At 28.9% G+C, this 19,711-nt stretch overlaps 2 protein-coding genes and 1 long non-coding RNA gene across 10 annotated transcripts; 2 read left to right on the top strand and 1 right to left on the bottom strand.

The window, feature by feature from the left end:
• The first annotated feature begins 390 nt into the window (after positions 1-390).
• LOC126870102 (39S ribosomal protein L21, mitochondrial) lies at positions 391-19,621 on the top strand. Of its 2 annotated transcripts, none has more exons than XM_050627570.1 (4): positions 391-451; positions 18,732-18,878; positions 18,983-19,303; positions 19,383-19,621. In XM_050627570.1, exons 1-4 carry the CDS (start codon positions 406-408, stop codon positions 19,481-19,483), a joined length of 615 nt encoding a protein of 204 aa, XP_050483527.1. In that variant the 5' UTR covers positions 391-405; the 3' UTR covers positions 19,484-19,621. The 2 variants fall into 2 exon arrangements, with proteins under 2 accessions (XP_050483527.1, XP_050483526.1); XM_050627569.1 differs by lacking the exon at positions 391-451 and adding an exon at positions 18,182-18,343.
• Positions 1,245-6,303, top strand: LOC126870134 (uncharacterized). Its single transcript, XR_007691117.1, has 2 exons — positions 1,245-5,870; positions 5,960-6,303. It is a non-coding gene; the product is annotated as an uncharacterized LOC126870134 (long non-coding RNA).
• Positions 6,759-17,826, bottom strand: LOC126870070 (cholinephosphotransferase 1). Of its 7 annotated transcripts, XM_050627512.1 has the most exons (11): positions 17,433-17,826; positions 16,959-17,106; positions 16,652-16,774; positions 16,472-16,575; positions 15,420-15,554; positions 14,387-14,521; positions 13,538-13,669; positions 12,183-12,341; positions 11,975-12,100; positions 11,756-11,894; positions 6,759-8,191 (listed from the first exon to the last, which is right to left on the bottom strand). In XM_050627512.1, exons 1-11 carry the CDS (start codon positions 17,667-17,669, stop codon positions 8,115-8,117), a joined length of 1,515 nt encoding a protein of 504 aa, XP_050483469.1. In that variant the 5' UTR covers positions 17,670-17,826; the 3' UTR covers positions 6,759-8,114. The 7 variants fall into 7 exon arrangements, with proteins under 7 accessions (XP_050483469.1, XP_050483462.1, XP_050483463.1 ...); XM_050627505.1 differs by lacking the exon at positions 15,420-15,554; XM_050627506.1 differs by lacking the exon at positions 14,387-14,521 and having other exon boundaries at positions 17,433-17,825.
• Positions 19,622-19,711: the final 90 nt, after the last annotated feature.

Raw genomic sequence — 19,711 nt, 5'->3', positions numbered from 1 at the left:
CCTTTCGAAATTTCCGATCGATAGGGTCTAAGAGAGGGTGCTGGAAGATTCAGAAGGTGAATTTCTACGGGATTCAATTTTGGGGTGGTTTTCGCGGATATTGGAGTAGGTTTTTTTTTGCATAACAGTCGGATTTTAGGGAAACTAGGAGAAAGATGGGGAGATTTTAGATAGAGAAATGGTAAAAAATTATGTGATAAAATGATAAGATTAAGTTATGTTTATGTAACAGATTTTAAGCTCTCGTTTTCTATGTAATAGATTTTACGTTTATAGCGTAGAATTATAGCTAGTTCGTGTTTATTTAATATATTTTGAGCACTAGGTTCCTCAAGTGACGTCGTTAATTTTTTTGTTCTCGTCTTTCAAAATTCGAATTATGTTCCCATTGAAAAGTGAAATTTAATGGAAATTAATGAAGAACGAAGGAAATTGGTGATAGAAGAAAGAGGTGAGTGGCAGACTTTTTTCGACTGTAATAATATAATTCCTCGATAATTTTAAATGTCTATTGGGAAGAATTAGAGTTAGTTTATTGAGAGAAATGAAAAAATTATACGTTCTAGTACGGGAAGATAGAATTTTCAGTAAGGAAAACAAGAGATTGAATTTTACTCTTTATGCATTTTTAGTGACAGCACTGAAACTGACTTAATATTGTGTAATTGGATTGAGTATTTGAATATACAACTTTAAAGGACGAAGGCTGTTAGAAACATGTACTCGAATTAATGTAACTATGTTGCATAATTGGTAGGTTTAAATATAATTCCTTAAGAAATCCAGATGTCTGAAATTGTTCCAGTAATTACAATGGTAAATATAATATTATACGATTATAACGATTGAATATGTTTGCTGGGGAAACTATTATATCTTTTAATTGAGATTAATAACCGGAGGAAAATTCTGGATTCTCTCCTCTGAAAAGCAGAATACGAGTGAAAGAGTTGAAGGGTGTTTTCTTGAGCAGTAGCTAAGGGTAACACTCATTCACAAATACTTGTACAAAGAGCACACCTTTACTGGCCATTTCTTTTTATGTACTAACATCAAATCTTTTGACAGTAACTGACGTATATTATCGTTAAAACAATTCTCCTTACTCTTGTTCCTAAAGTGAAATTAAAAATAATAGAAATGAAATTCTTCTTAAAATGTATTTCAATAATTTTTGAAATATATAAACCAATTGTTAAAACATATTATATACAATTTTGGCAAAGTATTGATTCGATAAAAACAGTGATGAAATAAGGAGATTAAAGAAAATTTTAATATTTCGTACCAATTTTTAGTTTTAGAAAAATAAAGTAAATGATAAAAATTTGTATAATAACATCAAAGGAGCACACGTTGCTGATTGAGCAATTGGCTAAGCGTGAAAGTAGGTGACCGCTTTGATCGAAGTACTTTGCAAAGCGTCGATTTTAAATGTTTAAACAACAACAACAATGATGGGAAGTTTACTTTCCAATGCAACTGCTGTTTAATTAACTGATGGGGATGAATTAATTATTCAGTTCAAGGGTAACACTTGCAATCCGAGCATTACCTTGACATAGAACAGGGAAAAAATTAAAGGACTTCTGAATTAGCTTACTTCGAATTGACGATTAGTTGCCCTGGGATAGAAGTTGTGCACAAATAAAATAATTCTTAGTCTATCCAATTAAACAATTCTTCGCCCAATTACTTTTGCATTCGTATTTTTGATCGCATCTTTTCAATGTCAATGAAAGGAAACGTAGAAGAAGGTATAAAGTGAATTACAGAATATACGTCATTCGTATCTTTTTATTACTTCTTTTTCAATAAAAATTTTCTATTGAGAGTTCCTTTAAGAAAAATGGATAAAGGAAAGACATTAAAAAAGTACATATTTTTGTTGTATTCTATAAACGAAGAAAGTACAAAAGAAATGTGTTTACTGTATTTAAGAAGAACATACAAAGAGGAGGTGTTTATTACAGTTAAGGAAAACGTAGAAGGGAAAAGTTTTGAGTCATAGATATTTTATTCAAGAATTCTCAACGTGCCACACTAAAAGGATGGATTTCGTTACATTACACTTTCAGGCATCTTTCTTATCACCATTCTTCTCAATAAAGATATTTCATTAGCAATTTTTAAAAATATCTTTTGCAAGCCTTTCTTCTATATTTTAATAGATCTATACAAAATAATCTATAAAAAAATTATTTATACTTCTATCATATTATTTTTGCCAATTTTTAGCTGGCCAAATACAAAAGTTATGCAACACGTATAACATAAATGTCGAAAGAAATAAACGCGAGTACATTACTTCAGAATCTGAGAGAATAAGAGAAACCGAGAGTTTAGCCGGAAATTTAGCCTTTAGTTCTGGTCTGTAGGGATCGATGAACTATTCTCTCGACAATCCCGTTCAGAAATTACGCGATGGGAACCCGAAAGGGGAAGTCCCTACAAAGTAGCAACCTAAACATAAAAAAAAGAACGATGCACGCCCTTCTACGATAGAAGCAAACACTTTTCACCACACTTTCTCCTCTTCTTTTCATCTCGCTTCCCGTTTCTTCTCTTCGTCTCTTCTATCTCTAAAAGCAAAAAATTCTAAATCAATACAGCATCGATACATTACCTAACACTTGTATATGTTTTTTAAACAATTAAAGGGAATTTTTGTTATTATCCATTCCACCCTTATAATATGCAATTATTTAATAATAATGAAACACACAATAGCGTTCATTCTTTTTTCCCTCGGCGTCTCTTATTAGAAGAATTCTTAATTAAACGATTTATTACTTCTCCGTATTTTTCGTATTTTTATTATAACATTTTAATAATGTTTGAAATGATTGATATAACATTCTCCGCTTCGTTGTACCTGTAAGATATATTGAGAAAGTTTAACCGTTGAATCCCGTGTCGCGCTTGTAATATTATAATGTCACATATTATATGATATATACGACAAATAAAATACATTTCAAAATGAAGAGAGAACTAAAATATTGAAACGAAGAAACAAACGAAGGGCCGATAAGAAGTACAAATTTTTCTAATTATCGGTTACATTGCAACGAGCTGGATGAAATTGCGCTTTTTATAGCCTACCAGCTGGCAAGTTAATTGCCGCTACTGTTCCTCCCGACTTTTACTATGCACACGCGCACACCAGCTTATCAGACCTCGTCTAATGCACTTATCCTTCACCTAGACGCGTACACACGCGTGCATCAGATCGCGTGTACGTGCCCGTTTCAATGCCTGTTAATAGTTTCGAAATTTGATTGTTGCCGGTACATAATGGAACACCGGGACCCCTTTCAGTCGCTCTAGGTCAATTGAACGCTCGTTCACGAGTCAGCACAATTGTTTTATCATAAAGAAACTTTAAGTACACCGGCTACGCACACTTATTTCTTAATAAAACAATTTTTTTTATCATGCTCTATACATATCATTTTCATAATATGAAATTTTTGCAGCCATACGAAAGTGCTACAGAACGGTACGGAATTTAATATACTTGTACCTAATTACTCAATGTGGAAATATTGTAAGAAATGTACTAGTGTGACAAAAATCTCAATAAAAAATAAATCTTTTTGTAACCATTGTACTTGTACTGGGAAGGTATATTGAAATGGTTAAATTTCTCTTAAAAATAAAGGTTAGAAAATGAATGTGAACATTACGATAGTTTTACATATATGCACGTGGAATTGGAGCGGTATTTCATTTCACTATAAAAATGTGGAAAATGTTGATATCATTTTTAGAATTTCTCCGAGATCGTAAAGTAAGGAATACTTTTAAAGGTGATTGTTATTTAATAAGCTTTGCAGGGAAATAGATAACAGAGTGACTTAGAAAATAAAAATTTGTGATAATATATCGTTACCTAGGAGGTTAGGATATATAATTACCTTACTTTTTTTTATAGTCAAGTATATATATATTCTAAATTTTTAGCATTATAACAATAATTCTCCTACTCTCTAATTATATACATTTCGAAATTCTCCCAAACAACAAGACTTGTTGGAAACAACAAGAGAGATTTATGTCCGTGAAAAAGCCCAATTGTCAGAAGAAAGAGTCGCACCTGGAGAAGGCTGTCAACTGTAACCATACAAAACCTAGAAACAAACGTGGGTAAGCCTAATATGATTACGGTCTACGTAAGCAATGTCGCCGTCTACGTAATACGACGTTAGCACCTTCTGAATGGCTATCCTGAACGCTTGGCCCAGCGAGCCCATATACATATACGATTCTCGGGAATAGATGGCCTCATTGCATAGACGCGGTCTGTTACCAGCTGGATCAATAACGCTGCTGACAGACTTAGCTGGATGTTCGGGAAAAGTGGAGGTGGTAGAGGAACAGGGACGTACCGTGGCGGACAAAAGAAAATTTACGAAACAAGAGATATAAAAAGGCACCATGAAAAATAAAAAAGAACACCATTTTACAAAATGGATTTATATTTGATAGGAACAATTAACGAATATGGTATACCAATTATCAATGTGACAAAAAATTTTCAGTGCAAAAGTTATTAACAATAAGCATATCAATTTAAAATTTTCTTTTATCCGTCACTGTAGAATCTAAAAATTCAACAGAAATCCTTCATGCGAAACTAAACTATAGTCGATATCGACTGGATTAAATTTTATTCAAACTGCTTAGGAAGGTTACGTGGAGCAATCCGTTCAATTGTCAGTTCAAAGGTATCTTTATCTAGAGACCAGAAAAAAAAAAGTTGAATATAAAATAATGGACGTTTGATGCATTAAAGAAGAAGATATCTTTTGCCTTTGTGTATAGTAGTGTATAGTATTACTGTGATATTGCTTGGGAGTGTGAAATGATTCATATTGTAATTATTAATAATGCTATTAGAATAATTATTACGTATTCGTAATAATAGTAATAGAAGAGTTGTTATTATTATTCATTTATTTTTGTGGAAGTACATAAATGATTTTTTTAAAGATCGTATGTGAAGGTGAAACATTTTATTGCCAGCTTAAGCTATTGTTAAATCATAAAGACGTGTAAAGTGTCTATTTACTATCAAATCCAAAATACTATCATAATGAATGGTCGCTCGGACGTCGCCGAAGGCAGACTGATTCTCGTCGATCGTAACTTCGACTTTTCTACTTACTACCCCTATCGTTCGACGCGCATGCGCATACATTCGCCAGTAGTATATCCAAAAAAGGATATGCCACTTTATAAAAAATGTTTGTCTAAAAAAATCGAATCATTTCGGGGGATGAACAAAATTCATATAGTTCAATGATAAATAAATGGAATTAATTTACTACCAATTCGTTATTAAAAAAGTTGAACCATATTAAAAGTAAAACAATACTAATTACGTAACTCACAGAATTAACAAAACAATATAACGCTACATGAAGCATCTGTAATTTACTATCGAACGAATGAAACTATCATCGAAAATTTACAGGAAACTCTTTCATTGCTAAATTTCAATTCGCAACACAATTTGCCCAACATTTACGATAACCCGTAAAACCATTTATTTACCATTACTGCTCTAATTAATTTCACCGTGAAACAGGTTTGGACTCTCTCAAACTTGATTGAAAGTCTCATAATCTCATTAGAATGCAACCATGATTGAATTTAAGAACACCAAGGATCCTTGAAGAGAATATTACGTTCCTGTGGATTTGGTATTGGGGAAGGGGAAACGTCTCAGAACGTGGCCCAGGTCGAATAGACGAACAAGGGTAGGAGGTGATACGTAGCTCGGTCACGAAATTTCGAGGTCTTCGGACTCTGTGAAAAGCGGAGAAGAGAGAAAACGAACCACTAAAGAGCTAAGATGTGGGAACGTAATGCACTTTCATTGATTATGCATTTCATTGTTGCGGCATGGTACGAGCGTTTATTTTACTTCCCTAACGTTTTTGCTGGCCCACAGAAAGTATACACCTAGGGATCAAGGGACACGTTACGTGCCATCTGATTGATCAATATCACACTACCACGTAATGTAACATTGCCTACCATGCTATACAGAGTGTCTCACAAAGATATGGTACTATCAGATAAAATATGATTCCCAATGGATAAATGGCGAATAAAATGTTATTGGAATGAAGATCGGAGATATACAAACAGAAAAAACCAATAAGACATATATCTTCTTTTTATAAATTTAAGTAAAAGGATTTAACATGCTTATTGAGAAAAATTCAAATTTATATAAATAGCTATTTTAATATTTCATTTGCCAATAAGCTGTGTAAACGAATCTGCCAATTCCCAGAAATTTTTCGAAATTGTTGCAAAATAGATTTTAGATAATTATTGAATTACAGTGAATAAAAAAATTATTACCGATAAAATGAGAAAATAATATTTATATGTATCTTCATAAGCATTCGTTGCTTCCTTTTTTCATTTGTCATTGCAAAGTGAATTGCAAATAAATTTTCTAAATAAATATTCAACTGCAATATATATTAGATCGTAGGTGGATTATCCCAAGGATATTTTTACAAGGGATCATGAAATACTATGGGTGACCGAATTCCCGGGAAATAGTGATTACTCCTGGCCCAGTTTCCGGCGCGAGGGTTGAACCAGTTTTTAATCGTTATTCGAATTTGTTCCACTTTCGAACGCGAGAAAATATTCTCAACGATTCGACAAAATTCATTTCACTAGACATTGATGAAAATTCATCGACGAAACGAAAAAAAAAAAACATAAGAAAGTAACAGAATGGCAATTAAAATTTTATTTGCTCGCATAAATTACAATGATCGCAGTTTACAGTATATAGAATCTATAAACATAAAACTTCTGATATAATTTGCCATATAATTAATACCTATAATTTTTCTCTGAACTTAACATTAACTTAAAATTAAATCTGGTAAAATTTCATATCTTACTTCTTATTAAATAAATATATTACAAATTGTTTATTTATACAAACTTATTTCTATTATTATTATCCTTCTTATTTTTTTTTCTCTAACATTTGTGACATCGTTATTATTTTAGTTAAATAACTCGACTATCATCTCCATTTAAGAGATCACAAAAATGTTGATAAAGACTGGAAGTCGTACAACTGGTAAAAATGAACAAGTATCTCTTTATTACGCTAGCGTGCTAGTGTTAAATGCTATTTCATCCTGACAACATTAAAAAATCTTCACCTTATCCACTTTAGAATTGTTCTTAACAATTTTTTCTTTGAAAAAAAAGCCACTCTACTTTCTTAAAGTTCTTCTATCCTTTCTATATCTTTCTATAAAATTGTACGAATTTTTAAACGTTACCAATAATACATGAATCTTATCTTACAATTCGAAATGTCTCCGACTCTGTAGGAATAACTATAGTCCTTCGTTGTTTGACCATCAATAATGAAAATGTACTTCGCTGTTTCTCTATAAAACTATCACAGGAAATACTCTTATCTTACTTCATCGAAAATCTTTGAACCAAACAGTTTCAATACACTTATCGATAAAATTAAAATTTTCATTTTTAATTTTCTCCTACGTCGAAGAGGACCACATGAAATTCTCTTTAACCCTTACAGGCTAATACATATGAAATTTCATGCTGTGCGAATTTTATTTTAATAACTATCATATGATAGCATTGCAACAATGTCTATTTTTCATCCAATATTCAATGGTAATTTGTTAATTTCCAAAATAAACAATATGTGAAATTTTGCCCATGTAAATTAAAATACTGAAGTACTAAAATGAAATTTCGACAATAGCTTTTAAGGGTTAAACTTTCTCTTCTACTTAAACTTCACTTCCTATAATGTAACTACCCTGCTTCATTCTGCTATATAATCTATACTCTTTCCTTTATCCAGCATCTCAAATTTCATAATAAAATTATGATTCAAGATGGGTATCAAGGCCACGTGAAACTGTAGTACTGCTAATTTACAATATAATACATTACTTTTCATTCTAGAAAGAGACTAGTATTTGTACTTGTTAATGGGCAATGAAAGAGTAATGATAAAAGTTGCAAAGAAAGTTTTACGTAACCCTGCGTTTCGAAATAATTATCTTTACGCTGATGAATTTCAACCGTCATAGGTCGAGAGTAGTATCAGATCCGTGATGATAATCCTCGTCTAACAGAGGCTCTTGTTCCACCATCGCGCGAACTGTGAACAGAACTATTCATGCATACCAACGAATAAAGTACATTGACGTTCTGCATGTGCGAATATCTTGTTACAATGTGAATAATTTAAAGAAACGTAAAATCTTCTTTTAGATGTTTTGCATCTGTTATCTATAATTTAAAAAATATATCCAAAATATAAATCCAAATTACAGTGGTATACAAAACATAAGACATGAGTAGTTAGAATAGTGGAAAACCATTAAAATAATTACTATACTTAAAATTATTAAAATATAGCAAACTATAAAAATATTAAAATTTGTTATTCGCACATACTTGATTAACATGTTATACTAAATATAGTAACACATTATAACACTGCCTAATATTAAATAAATATTATGCCCAATATTGTAACAGACCACGCATTACATTAATATTCACTAAGGCTCGGCAATCAATGAGAGAAATTTTGATTGAAAAGATATCGTAATCAGATCTACACTTGTATTTTTGATAAAAGTGAGATAAAGTAGCACAGAGTTGCCAAAAACCTTTCCCTCTTCATACTTGGCAGCATTTCGTATGTACATATGTATATCAATCAACGACCGTGTTCAGAAGTTTTTTTCTTGATTTCTTATAGTTTGTACAGTTTATATTGAAATGGTTTGTGTTATATAAATTAAAATGTTAAAGATATCGTACAACATCCTGAACGCGTTCGACAAGGCGTTAGGACCAAGCAAACAAGCAGAGTCATGCAAATGCAATCTTCACATGCTTCAATTCTCTACTTGCTTTATTACGTACCTCATAATGTTTGTATCTATATCTCATATTATTACAACTTATCATATCAAAAATAAGATGTTAAAACATAAATAAGATATTAAAACGATACTAGTTCTTCATATATTTTAATATTAATAATGTGTTTATCGCATTATTTTATCGTACTTTTTAATTAACATTTTGCTATATGACAAAATAAGTATTAGGCATTATTCACAAAATGAAATTATAAACGATATGATTTTGTATACTATCAATTAGTGAATTGATATAATGTGGGCTTGTGTAAAAGTTCCATAAACATGCTAAATGTTAACAATGCGGTTCAATGCAAAAACAATTTCTCAAGCTATTATTGGTTAATATAATTGCAAAGGTACAAATTTAGGTATTGTTAATGTGCTACTATAAAATTTACGAGGAACAATACAAACATTTAAAATAAAATAGAATAATGCAGCATGCGAATTAATATTTTGAAAATTATAATGGTATGTTTTTTATTTAGAAAGCAAGATTTAGAATTTATTTGAAAGAATCACCTTTGCAAGCCATTTTGGAAGGATTAACACGGATTAAATCTGAAGATAGGAGAATGGGGACGTAACTCCAAAGATTTTGACCATTACATCAAGCTTTGTTCAATGAAAACGCACAAATAAAAGATAGCATGTGATACGAAAATTATTTATCAGGAAAGTATATTACATTTTGTGAACAAAAACCAAGATACGTTACATTAGATTATTAGATACATTATTTATTTTATCAGGCAATGTTGCAGGAAAGTTTCATTGAAATATTGTCATTCTGAAAATCTCAAATGATCTTGTAAAAATTCAAAACTTTTGTAAAACAACAGAATTATATAATTGTAATACTCTATAATGAAACGTTTGAACTAAACGGTAATTTCCTTGCACAACTTCTCATGCACAGTAATTAGATTGCTCGTAACTATGTTTGTAAAGAAACCATTTCTTGAACAGCTTCGGATATTTCTTAAAATACAATGTAGTGAAAGAATACGTGTTTATATTTTAAAGATATATCACTAATCTTCACAACTTTTTACTCGTCACAAATTTTATAATAGATATATCACTGATCTAAGATCTTTCTGTTTAATTAATATACTTTAAATAACTGTTAAAATAACTTTTAATGATCTATACTGTAATTAGTTTCGAAATTATATGATCCATTCCTTATTATGTGATGCACATTTATATAAAAAATTTGCTTTCCAATAGTTATAAAGATTACAATGTATTAAAAATCTAAATATGTATATTTACTGCACATAGTTAGCAACAACTTCTGTTTAAAGCATTATTATCTTTTATAATTGATATTGTTGAATCTATATATTATACGTCTTGTAATCAAAAGAGATTTTACCACGAAAAACGCGCAACGCTAAATAAATATAAGAATATATACGCAGAATCATCTTAAATAAAAATTGTTCAACTATTTTGTCTTCTACCTGGAAAACTATCTCATACAGTTGCAATCATAAGCGCATATTAAGGCCACGGACCTGAGCTGAATGTAAATCATTGTAAATTAAGAATACATTATATCAATTTACATACTGCTTGAGCAATATGCATATTTCCTGTGCTATGTACCTTTCCTTGTATAGTTCCTTACTCGTTAGAAACCGATGTTTACTAAAAAAAAAATATTTCAAAACACAAAATGATTAGTCAGTAACATTCCATCAATTCCTTACAATTTTTAAATGATATAAAATTGAAATTGTTAAAAAAGAATAAAATAAATCATAGATTGAATCGTTTTAGCTCAAATGAACTATCTTTGGTAGTTTACTTATACTATAAATATTTTATAATTGACTATAGAAATATCGGAATATTCGTATTATATAATTACGTATATATATGTTATTTTTAAATTAGATTTGTAATTTTAAAAGAAAATAATTATCTGTCCTTTAATTTCAAACATGTAAATGAACTACTAATATATTCTATATGAGATCATGACTATAGTACTCCAATCGAAAAATAACCAATATCATTAAACACAACCTCTAAGAAAAAACAATCAGGTAATTTTATTTTCTTTTTAATGATTATAAGCAAAAACTTCTCTAAATTCGTCTAAAACGTCTTCTCTAAATTCGTTTATCTTCAAAAATTTTTCTTGTAATCTAAAGGTCAGCAAAAAGAACAAATGTTCGTTATTATTGCGTCATTCCCAAACATAAACTTCATACAGTTATTAATAAATAAAAGTTGAATAAATCATTCACATTCACTGATTTAATTAAATTGCTATAATACTTATAACAATAATATAAAGTTACTTAAAGTTTATGTCATGTCTTTTTTCTATCTTTCTTTAATAATAGTTATATATCACTTCCTGTATTTATATTGTATTATTTCATGTATCTTATTGATTTTACCGATTTTAATCGTAACTCTGATCACTAGGTACATAACGATATATTCTTTTTTCGTCAATAACAAACTGATTGCAATCGTTGGCAAGCAGTGAGAAACTTTTAACCAACATGTTGATGAGACCTTTTATTTATGTTCAATACTAATCAGATGCGGCGATCAGAAATTAATGTGATAATAAATGAACTGTACTATTCTGAACTTTGATTATATATACAATTGTGATATAACAAAATTTATCAAATCTCTATATTTTCTTATATTGTTAACTCTCCTTTATACAAAAAATGAACCATACAGCGCATTTATTATCACAAATAAATCCTAATGATGTTTCTTTTGCAATCTATTACGTTGGGACCTGTTAGTACCATTTTTCTCAGCTGTATTAGAAACCAGACTAGTTCGATGATCTCCTAGTGGTATCCTAAATAATTTGATCTTCATATAATCGCAAATTTCGAGGCAAATTTGAGTATTATACCGTAGTAAATCCAGAGTAACCCAAATCTAAAAGCACATATAATTGTAAAATGTATAAAAATGATATTTCAAAAAAGTTCAATAAAATTTATGCAAAAAAGACTTACAAAACACAACCATAGAACATAATATTCTTTGATAAAAAAATTGAAATACTGATTTAAGAACAGCATTGCTGGTCCAATCAATGAAGTGTCTAAATATTCCATTTCATTTTTTGTCATATGAGCAACCTATAATAAATAACAATACTATGGAATATAGAACATAAAAATTGAATGAAATGATCGATATTTAGGTTGTTGATATACATACCACCAGTCGATTGGTAACTTTAGCTGCAACCATTCCAAATGCTAGTATATACAATGCAGGATGATTTTCATAAACGTGCTCTGCACTTTTTCTATAAATTATAAAAGCTGGTACTACCACGAAACTAAATGGAATAATTGGAGATAAAACTGATGTTCCCTGAAATGGAATAAATATTATGAAGACATCAGTGGTCAATAAATGTACAAGAAAAATATTTGAACATGTAATATATTTTTATAAATGAAATATGTACCTATAATTTAATGTTTAAGTATTCGATAATAAACAATATAAAGATTACTTAAAAATATGCAATCTCTAATAAAAGGAACAATATATAAATATGCTTAATATGGAAACATCAAATACTATACTTTTTACTAAAATTTTATTTCTATAATATATACTTAATTAAAATGTTACATCTTTATTATAAAGCTACATGCTATATATGATGGACTAATAGTCCAACTTGTATATTCAAATGTAAAATGCAAACCTTTATAAACACTAAAAAAGCATCTATATGTTTACAATATGACTACATAAAATTCTATTAGACATTAATAAATATAAAAATAGAAGTAAGAAACATAATACATTACAATGACAGATCCTAGGTTTAACACACATAGTAAATGCAAAGTTATTTAGAGTTCATGTAGAGTTAGTTGCAGTAAAACATATAGTAACTGAGATTGTTATACTAATTATCAAAATCATCTAAGTACATAAAGAGTCACTAAGTTAGTTTACAAAGAAGCATATATGTAGTAACTAAAATTATTATATTAATTATATAAAATTATATACTTCTAAGGATCCATGCAATTTCTTAAAATGGTATTTGGAAAGGAGTAGTCAATGGATGGGAATATTAAAAAGAAGAAAATATGTATAGGATATCAACACAGATTCTTAAATATTTAGGAAAAGGTGTTAACCAGAGTGGAAATAAAAATACAGTAAACAGTTCTGTGTGATGCTCTTGCCAATTTTAGACCCACACAAATGACACAATAAATATTGTGTCATTCAATATTCAATATTCATATTCAATAAAAATTGAATATTCGTCCTGTGCTGCAATCTCATAATAGTATATTAATTAAATTTTAATTTTTTAATTTAACCAAAGATAACAAATGTTTTTAACATTATAATTTCGAATACATCAGACAATATATATTAAGTAATAATGCTCAAGATAGTTGATGTTTTATATTAATATATTATATACACCAAGATTTTTATATGTAAGAGAGCAAGTACTCCTTTATAACATGGGCCTAAATCAAAATAAAATGCAAAGTGCACTACACAATTATTTTATTACTTTTGAACTGACTTACTGCGACGGTGGAGCCATTTTTTCCGACACCACCGGCAAGAATGACGGATATGCTGCTCTGTGCAAGTAAAATAGCGATGCCCACAGCAGCCCATAATGGAAACACCTTGACCTCTGTGCCAGTGTATGGCAACTGTGCAAGCGACACGAAAAACCTTTTTATTAGTTACTTTTAAACACATCTCTAGCATATTTCATTACATACCGATGAAAACTTCTTGCTTTTGAAACAATTTCAAATCTTTAAAACACATATACATTAAGCAATTTGTGTGATTTCACAAGGTGTTAAAATCATTTAATTGAAGGTTTTGTATTTTTAATTTCATATAAAATATTTGTTCGTTTTTAATTTAATAAAAAACAAAAAAAATAAATCTATTTTAAAGTTCTTACATCTAACAAAATATTGACATACTCTTTCTCATGAATATCACTTTTCTTCTAAAAAATTTATTTTTTTAATTTAATGTAAAGATAATATGATCACTATTCAACACAGGTAATTATTTGTTTACATTAAAATAGCAAAACTCCATAGCTAGTAAGCACCTAAATAAAATGAAAGGTAAATTTGCATAAGAGAGATTACATTTGGAAATAATATTAAAACATAAGCTGTATTTCTTCATAGCCTGCACACCATAAGAATTTCTTATTGTAGTAAAGTAATGTGCATATAGATTATTAAATAAGATTTAGTAACGCAGAAATTGTCCTTTAACATGGATAGCAATAACTGAATGATCTAGATAGGCAAGCAATATAAAAGAAGAAAGATCTGATTACTATGCTAATGATGGAAAATTTACATATATACAACTGATGAGTTTATATTTTTAAAACTTACTGCAATTGTGGAACCATTCTTTCCAATCCCACCAGATTCAAAGACTTTACAGAATTCAAGGAATACATGAATGTAGCCTGCATAAAAGAATACTGCTACGTAGTTACTGATTGTGCCTACACCAAGCACTGGTATCTAAACAAACGCATAAAATCTCGCTCGTTATAAAAATTGCAGAAATGCAATTAAAATTTAACCTAAGTTTACTCTGTATCTTACATTTATTCTATGTAACTCTCAATTTTTTTCAATATGAGCTAGTTCCACTTGTGGCCCATTACAGTACATGAGATAATAATAAATTAAAACATCAGGCACGAAGGAGCTGCTTTTTTACTCAATTTCCTACCTGCATTTCTAAATATTTACGTTATAATAATTTAACTGATAATTGAGATGAAAAATTACATTTTGAATCAATGAATTATAATCATGATACAAAGTACAAATTTTATATTAAATTATATACTTATGTGTGTGCTTACTGTTTGGAGTTAATGTAAATTTTTCTAGTGTTAAACTATATCTCATTATTTTAAAAGTATATATTAATTTTAAGGCATTTACATAGTATAGTGATAAATTTATATACCTAAATTATATTATCTAATATTTTATTATTATTTATTGAACATTTTTTGATAGAAATTGTTTCAAAAGCATAATTCCAAGTATTAAAAGTAAGTTGAATTTTTACACATAGCCTTGCACAGTACAGGAATATATTCTAAATATTATTTCTCTATTATATCATAAATTTTACTAATACCTTTTAATATATTCTCTATATGAATGAATTTGATGGACAATTGTAGGTACAAACGTAAGTTATGATGCACTTATGATGAATAACAATGTGATGCAGGAAAGTAAGAAAGAATTGGATGAAGGGAAACAAATGAGTAAGAATTGGAAATAAAATGCATGTTACAATAAGTTTCATAGCAAAAAAGGTAATTTCAGCGCTGCTCCTCATGCCATGCTGCTCCCATTTCCATACTTCCAAAAACAAAAGTCTAATTGACTAACTTACAGCCACAGTTGAACCATTCTTGCCCACTCCTCCGGTGAAAATCACCGAAAAGATGAAATATAAGTTTGCCATTGCACAAATTACTGTCATAACTCCTATTAAATACTTAAACATAAAACCATCTATGTATGGTATCTGTAAGAAATAATCTCGTTAGACTCATGCAAAGATATTCTCAAATTTTTTATAAACATGAGTCTTGAGATAAAAATGCAGAACTCACTAGAAACGTTAGTTTTTCCTTATATAAAAAATCATTAATGCATAAAGTGAAAATCTTCAGTTAGATTAGAAATTGAGTAATTAGTTAACTTTTTAACTATTACAATTTGTTCAATTACTATTGGTCTTTTGTCCAGTGCATAAATTGACGAAATGAATCGAAAATACATAAACAAATATAACACATACATATATAATGATATCCTTATATTTTATATATATATGGCATAATAATGTATATAACATGAGAAAATTATGAGATAGATAATAAGAAAAGTAGAAAATAACATTTGATGAAGGTTTGAATGAAAAATCATGGTGAACTTAATATGAATAAATGATAATATAGTGTACTCAAAAAAGAGAATCAATATTTGGGTTCTTAATATACTATAAAAGTTTATAATACTGGAAGTTTTTAAATGCAATTATGCAGAATATCTACAAGCCCCCTAAATTTACTGCAAAATCTGATACTATGCCTTAAGAACGAGTTTCTGTGATTAAATAATCTTAATACTAAACAAGCTTATATTTGTTTGAAAAACTAAAAATAAGGAAAGAAAAAATATCTTATGACAATCAATTACTTAATTATATAATTTGTGTATCTCAAAAAATTGGTAAACCAATTAGTCAACCAGTATAACATATAAGTATAACATTAAAGTTATAATGTTTTATTAATTGACATAAGATATTCTCATTATGTAACCTGTACGTCTCTTAAATCGTTAATGAATAAATTACATCAGGTAATTTTGTTGATTGACATGAAATATTCTAAAGTTATATAAATGTAAAATTAGAATTATTAAATTAGATACAACCTCTATCATCCATACTTGTGGCCCAAAAATTGCAGAAATAAGGTGAATCATTATAATAGTAAATTGTGCTTCTGTGACATCCACTTTGCCAAATCTTAAAGAACCTATTTAAAAACAATGACATTGTGAAATAAATAAATTTAATAAAATCATCCTTATTAACATCTATAAACTTCTTACCTGAAACATATGTCTGCCAATGTGCACAATAAAAAAGTGTCATGGCACAAAAGCATTGGAAAAACATCCATGTTGGATAATATCCTAATTGTACTGCTATACACGCTGATAGAGCAATAAAAACTGGAAAAATAAAAACACAATTTTTCATTCATTATAACAGAAATTTAACACTGTCATGTAATATAAAATATAAAAGAGATTTTTTTCCACACTATTTTATAGAGGTACTATATTTAGTTTTAATATGGATTTTTAACATAATAAGTTAAAGGTCACATTAACTTTATCAACTTAAGCAACATACCGGTTGATATGGAGTCACACCCATGATCAAATAATTCACCCAATGGTGTTGAAGTTCCTGTTCTTCTGGCTTGTTTGCCATCTATGGCATCTAAACTTTGATAAATAAACAAACCAAGTGCGCATAAAAAACAAGCCCACCTAGGTGCCTAAAATATTAAAGTAATATTATATCTATATATTAAAGTAATACTATATCTACATATTAAAGTAATAAATAGATATTTATTTCATTTAAAAAAATGTTGTTTTCATGAGTACAAATTTTTTTTGTACAAACATCACATACACAGTAATACTCCATTACATACAAAATTTTCTTCTAACGAATGATTTTATGTAAAACTGTAAAAGTTGACAATTCTATTTTTTATATTTATATCGAATATGTATCAAATTTTCAAGTTCACAACCTTTTACACTGTCATCCAGGATATGATGTGTAAGTACGAAAAATAGGTTATGTAGACGATACCTCGGTTTTAGCATCTGGACTATAATATACAAGGATCAAAGTAGTCGCGATGTTGACAATCAGTCCCACAATAGTGATTAAATTTGGTGCAAGCCAAAGTGGAACCTTGCTAACAAGCCAGTCCCACCAGGGTTGAAGAAATCCATCCAAAAGGCTGTTCGTCGTACAGCTGTACTTATGCTCACTAAGACGTTTCAGTTGTCCAGGTGACAGAAGCTTTTCTTTATAAAACTGCATAATTCGACGTGGCCGAATTATTGGGAATACTAAGAATGATTATAATACTTCAACAGTCATCGATACCTCAAAACACAATGGCTAACCATAACAAGTAACTGTTCGCCAACATGTACGACATCTCTTCACATACTAGTTCTAACCGGAACTACAACCAAATCAACAAAAATACTACATTTCTTCCACATGTGCAAAATATTTTAAAATTATACGTCAACGATAACACTGACAACTTGTATTATACGAAAAATTTCATGGAAAAGACGTTATAGATTACAATATTTGTATAATGTGTCATTAACGATCATCTCTTTTATGTAAATATTCTAATTTCGACAGAGAAGAAATGTTTCGGATAAAAATATATGTATATACTAAAAGTTGCTATTTAAAATTTTGCCGCGGATTCCTATAATTATATTTTATTTTTATATCTTTTATTGAGAAAGATATTTCTATTCTCTTCTATTATATTTATTTTCTTATTTCATAAAATGTGTCTACAATGTTAGATATTGTTCTTTCAAATTCTTAAACTTTTAAGTTATCGAATTTAAAGCAAGTAGTCAAAATCATGGCGGCACTCAGTAATTTCAGCAGGCTATTTAATTTCGCCACAAATACCTGTATTAGAAGGATTCTTCCTGCTTCAATAAACAAACAATATTATCCGGGTTTGTCAATATTTTTTCCGTAAAAGTAATACAAGATTCGCTTCTTTATTTGTATGAAACTTTAGGTTATATAACCTGAAATTTGTTTGATGTAATTCATAAAGCGTTATGTTAGTAGTAATTTTTTAATAAACCACATCATACTGAATGGTTTATAATTATTGTTCTTTTAACTATACATTCTGTGATTGTTTATTATAAAATATAAATATTGTATTACTACATTTTCCTATTAGATTATTTATTATTATTACCATTATCAATATTATATGTTTGTATATTATACTATATATTGATTTGTATACTAGCAAAACATAAAAATTAACGATTAAGGATAAGTAAATAACAAGTTTGTGTAAAATACAAAAAAATGCATTATTTATTACAGGATTAAAATTGTGGGAGATAGAAGTAGCTGGTTATGCTCATCGCAGGCAAACAATCAAATATAGGTTACCTTGGTTTAAACCACAACCAAGCTATCAAGAAGAAATACCTGAAAATTATGATAAAGAAAAGGAAAAGGCAGCTGCTGGTAATTATATATAATAAATATAGAAATATTAATGAAATGTACTTTCAAATTAATTTCTTAATTATATTATTTAGATAATTTTATAGCTTCCTTCTTCTTTTTAGATGTGATCAATGAAATTAACAGACAAATAGCTACTAATTCGGTTGGCCGCTTATTTGCAGTCATACACTTATGTGGAGCGCAATTTAAAGTCACGGAAAGTGATGTTATAGCCATTCAGGGTCATTGGCCACCTCAACCAGGAGATGAATTAAAATTGGAAAAAGTGTTATTGGTTGGTGGTAAAGATTTCACACTCATTGGAAGACCCATACTGAATAAGGAATTGGTGTCAGTTAATGCGACTGTAATCCAAAAGACCTTGTCTCACACTATAACTCATTTCAGAATGAAACCAAGAAAACAGTTTAGGAGAATAAATTGTAAGAACAGTATCGTAATTAACGCTATAATCAACACATTGTATAACTATTCCATTTAACACATCTATTTCTTTCACAGTTATCAGAATACCCAGAACAATGTTAAGAATAAACTCTATAATTATAAATGGAGATGTCAACAAAAAGAAAGAAGTTGAAGGCTTAGATAGAATATATTAAATAATAAATAGCATAATGTACAGTATCATACCACTCAACAACATATTTTAATTTTAATCCTCTGAAATAAATCTACTATTAATGTTAATTCAAATGTATTTAAATTGTTATAAAATACAATAAATAAAATTACTAATATTTCTAATGTTTTCAATATTACTGCAATTGTGTTAATTATTAATAATTTAATTTTTTTAATAAAATATATATATATATCAGGAAATAACA

The sequence above is a fragment of the Bombus huntii genome, chromosome 10, assembly GCF_024542735.1.
Source record: "Bombus huntii isolate Logan2020A chromosome 10, iyBomHunt1.1, whole genome shotgun sequence".
Lineage (NCBI taxonomy): Eukaryota > Metazoa > Arthropoda > Insecta > Hymenoptera > Apidae > Bombus > Bombus huntii.
Note: the sequence above shows the minus strand (reverse complement) of the source record. Positions and strands in the feature narration are given on the sequence as shown.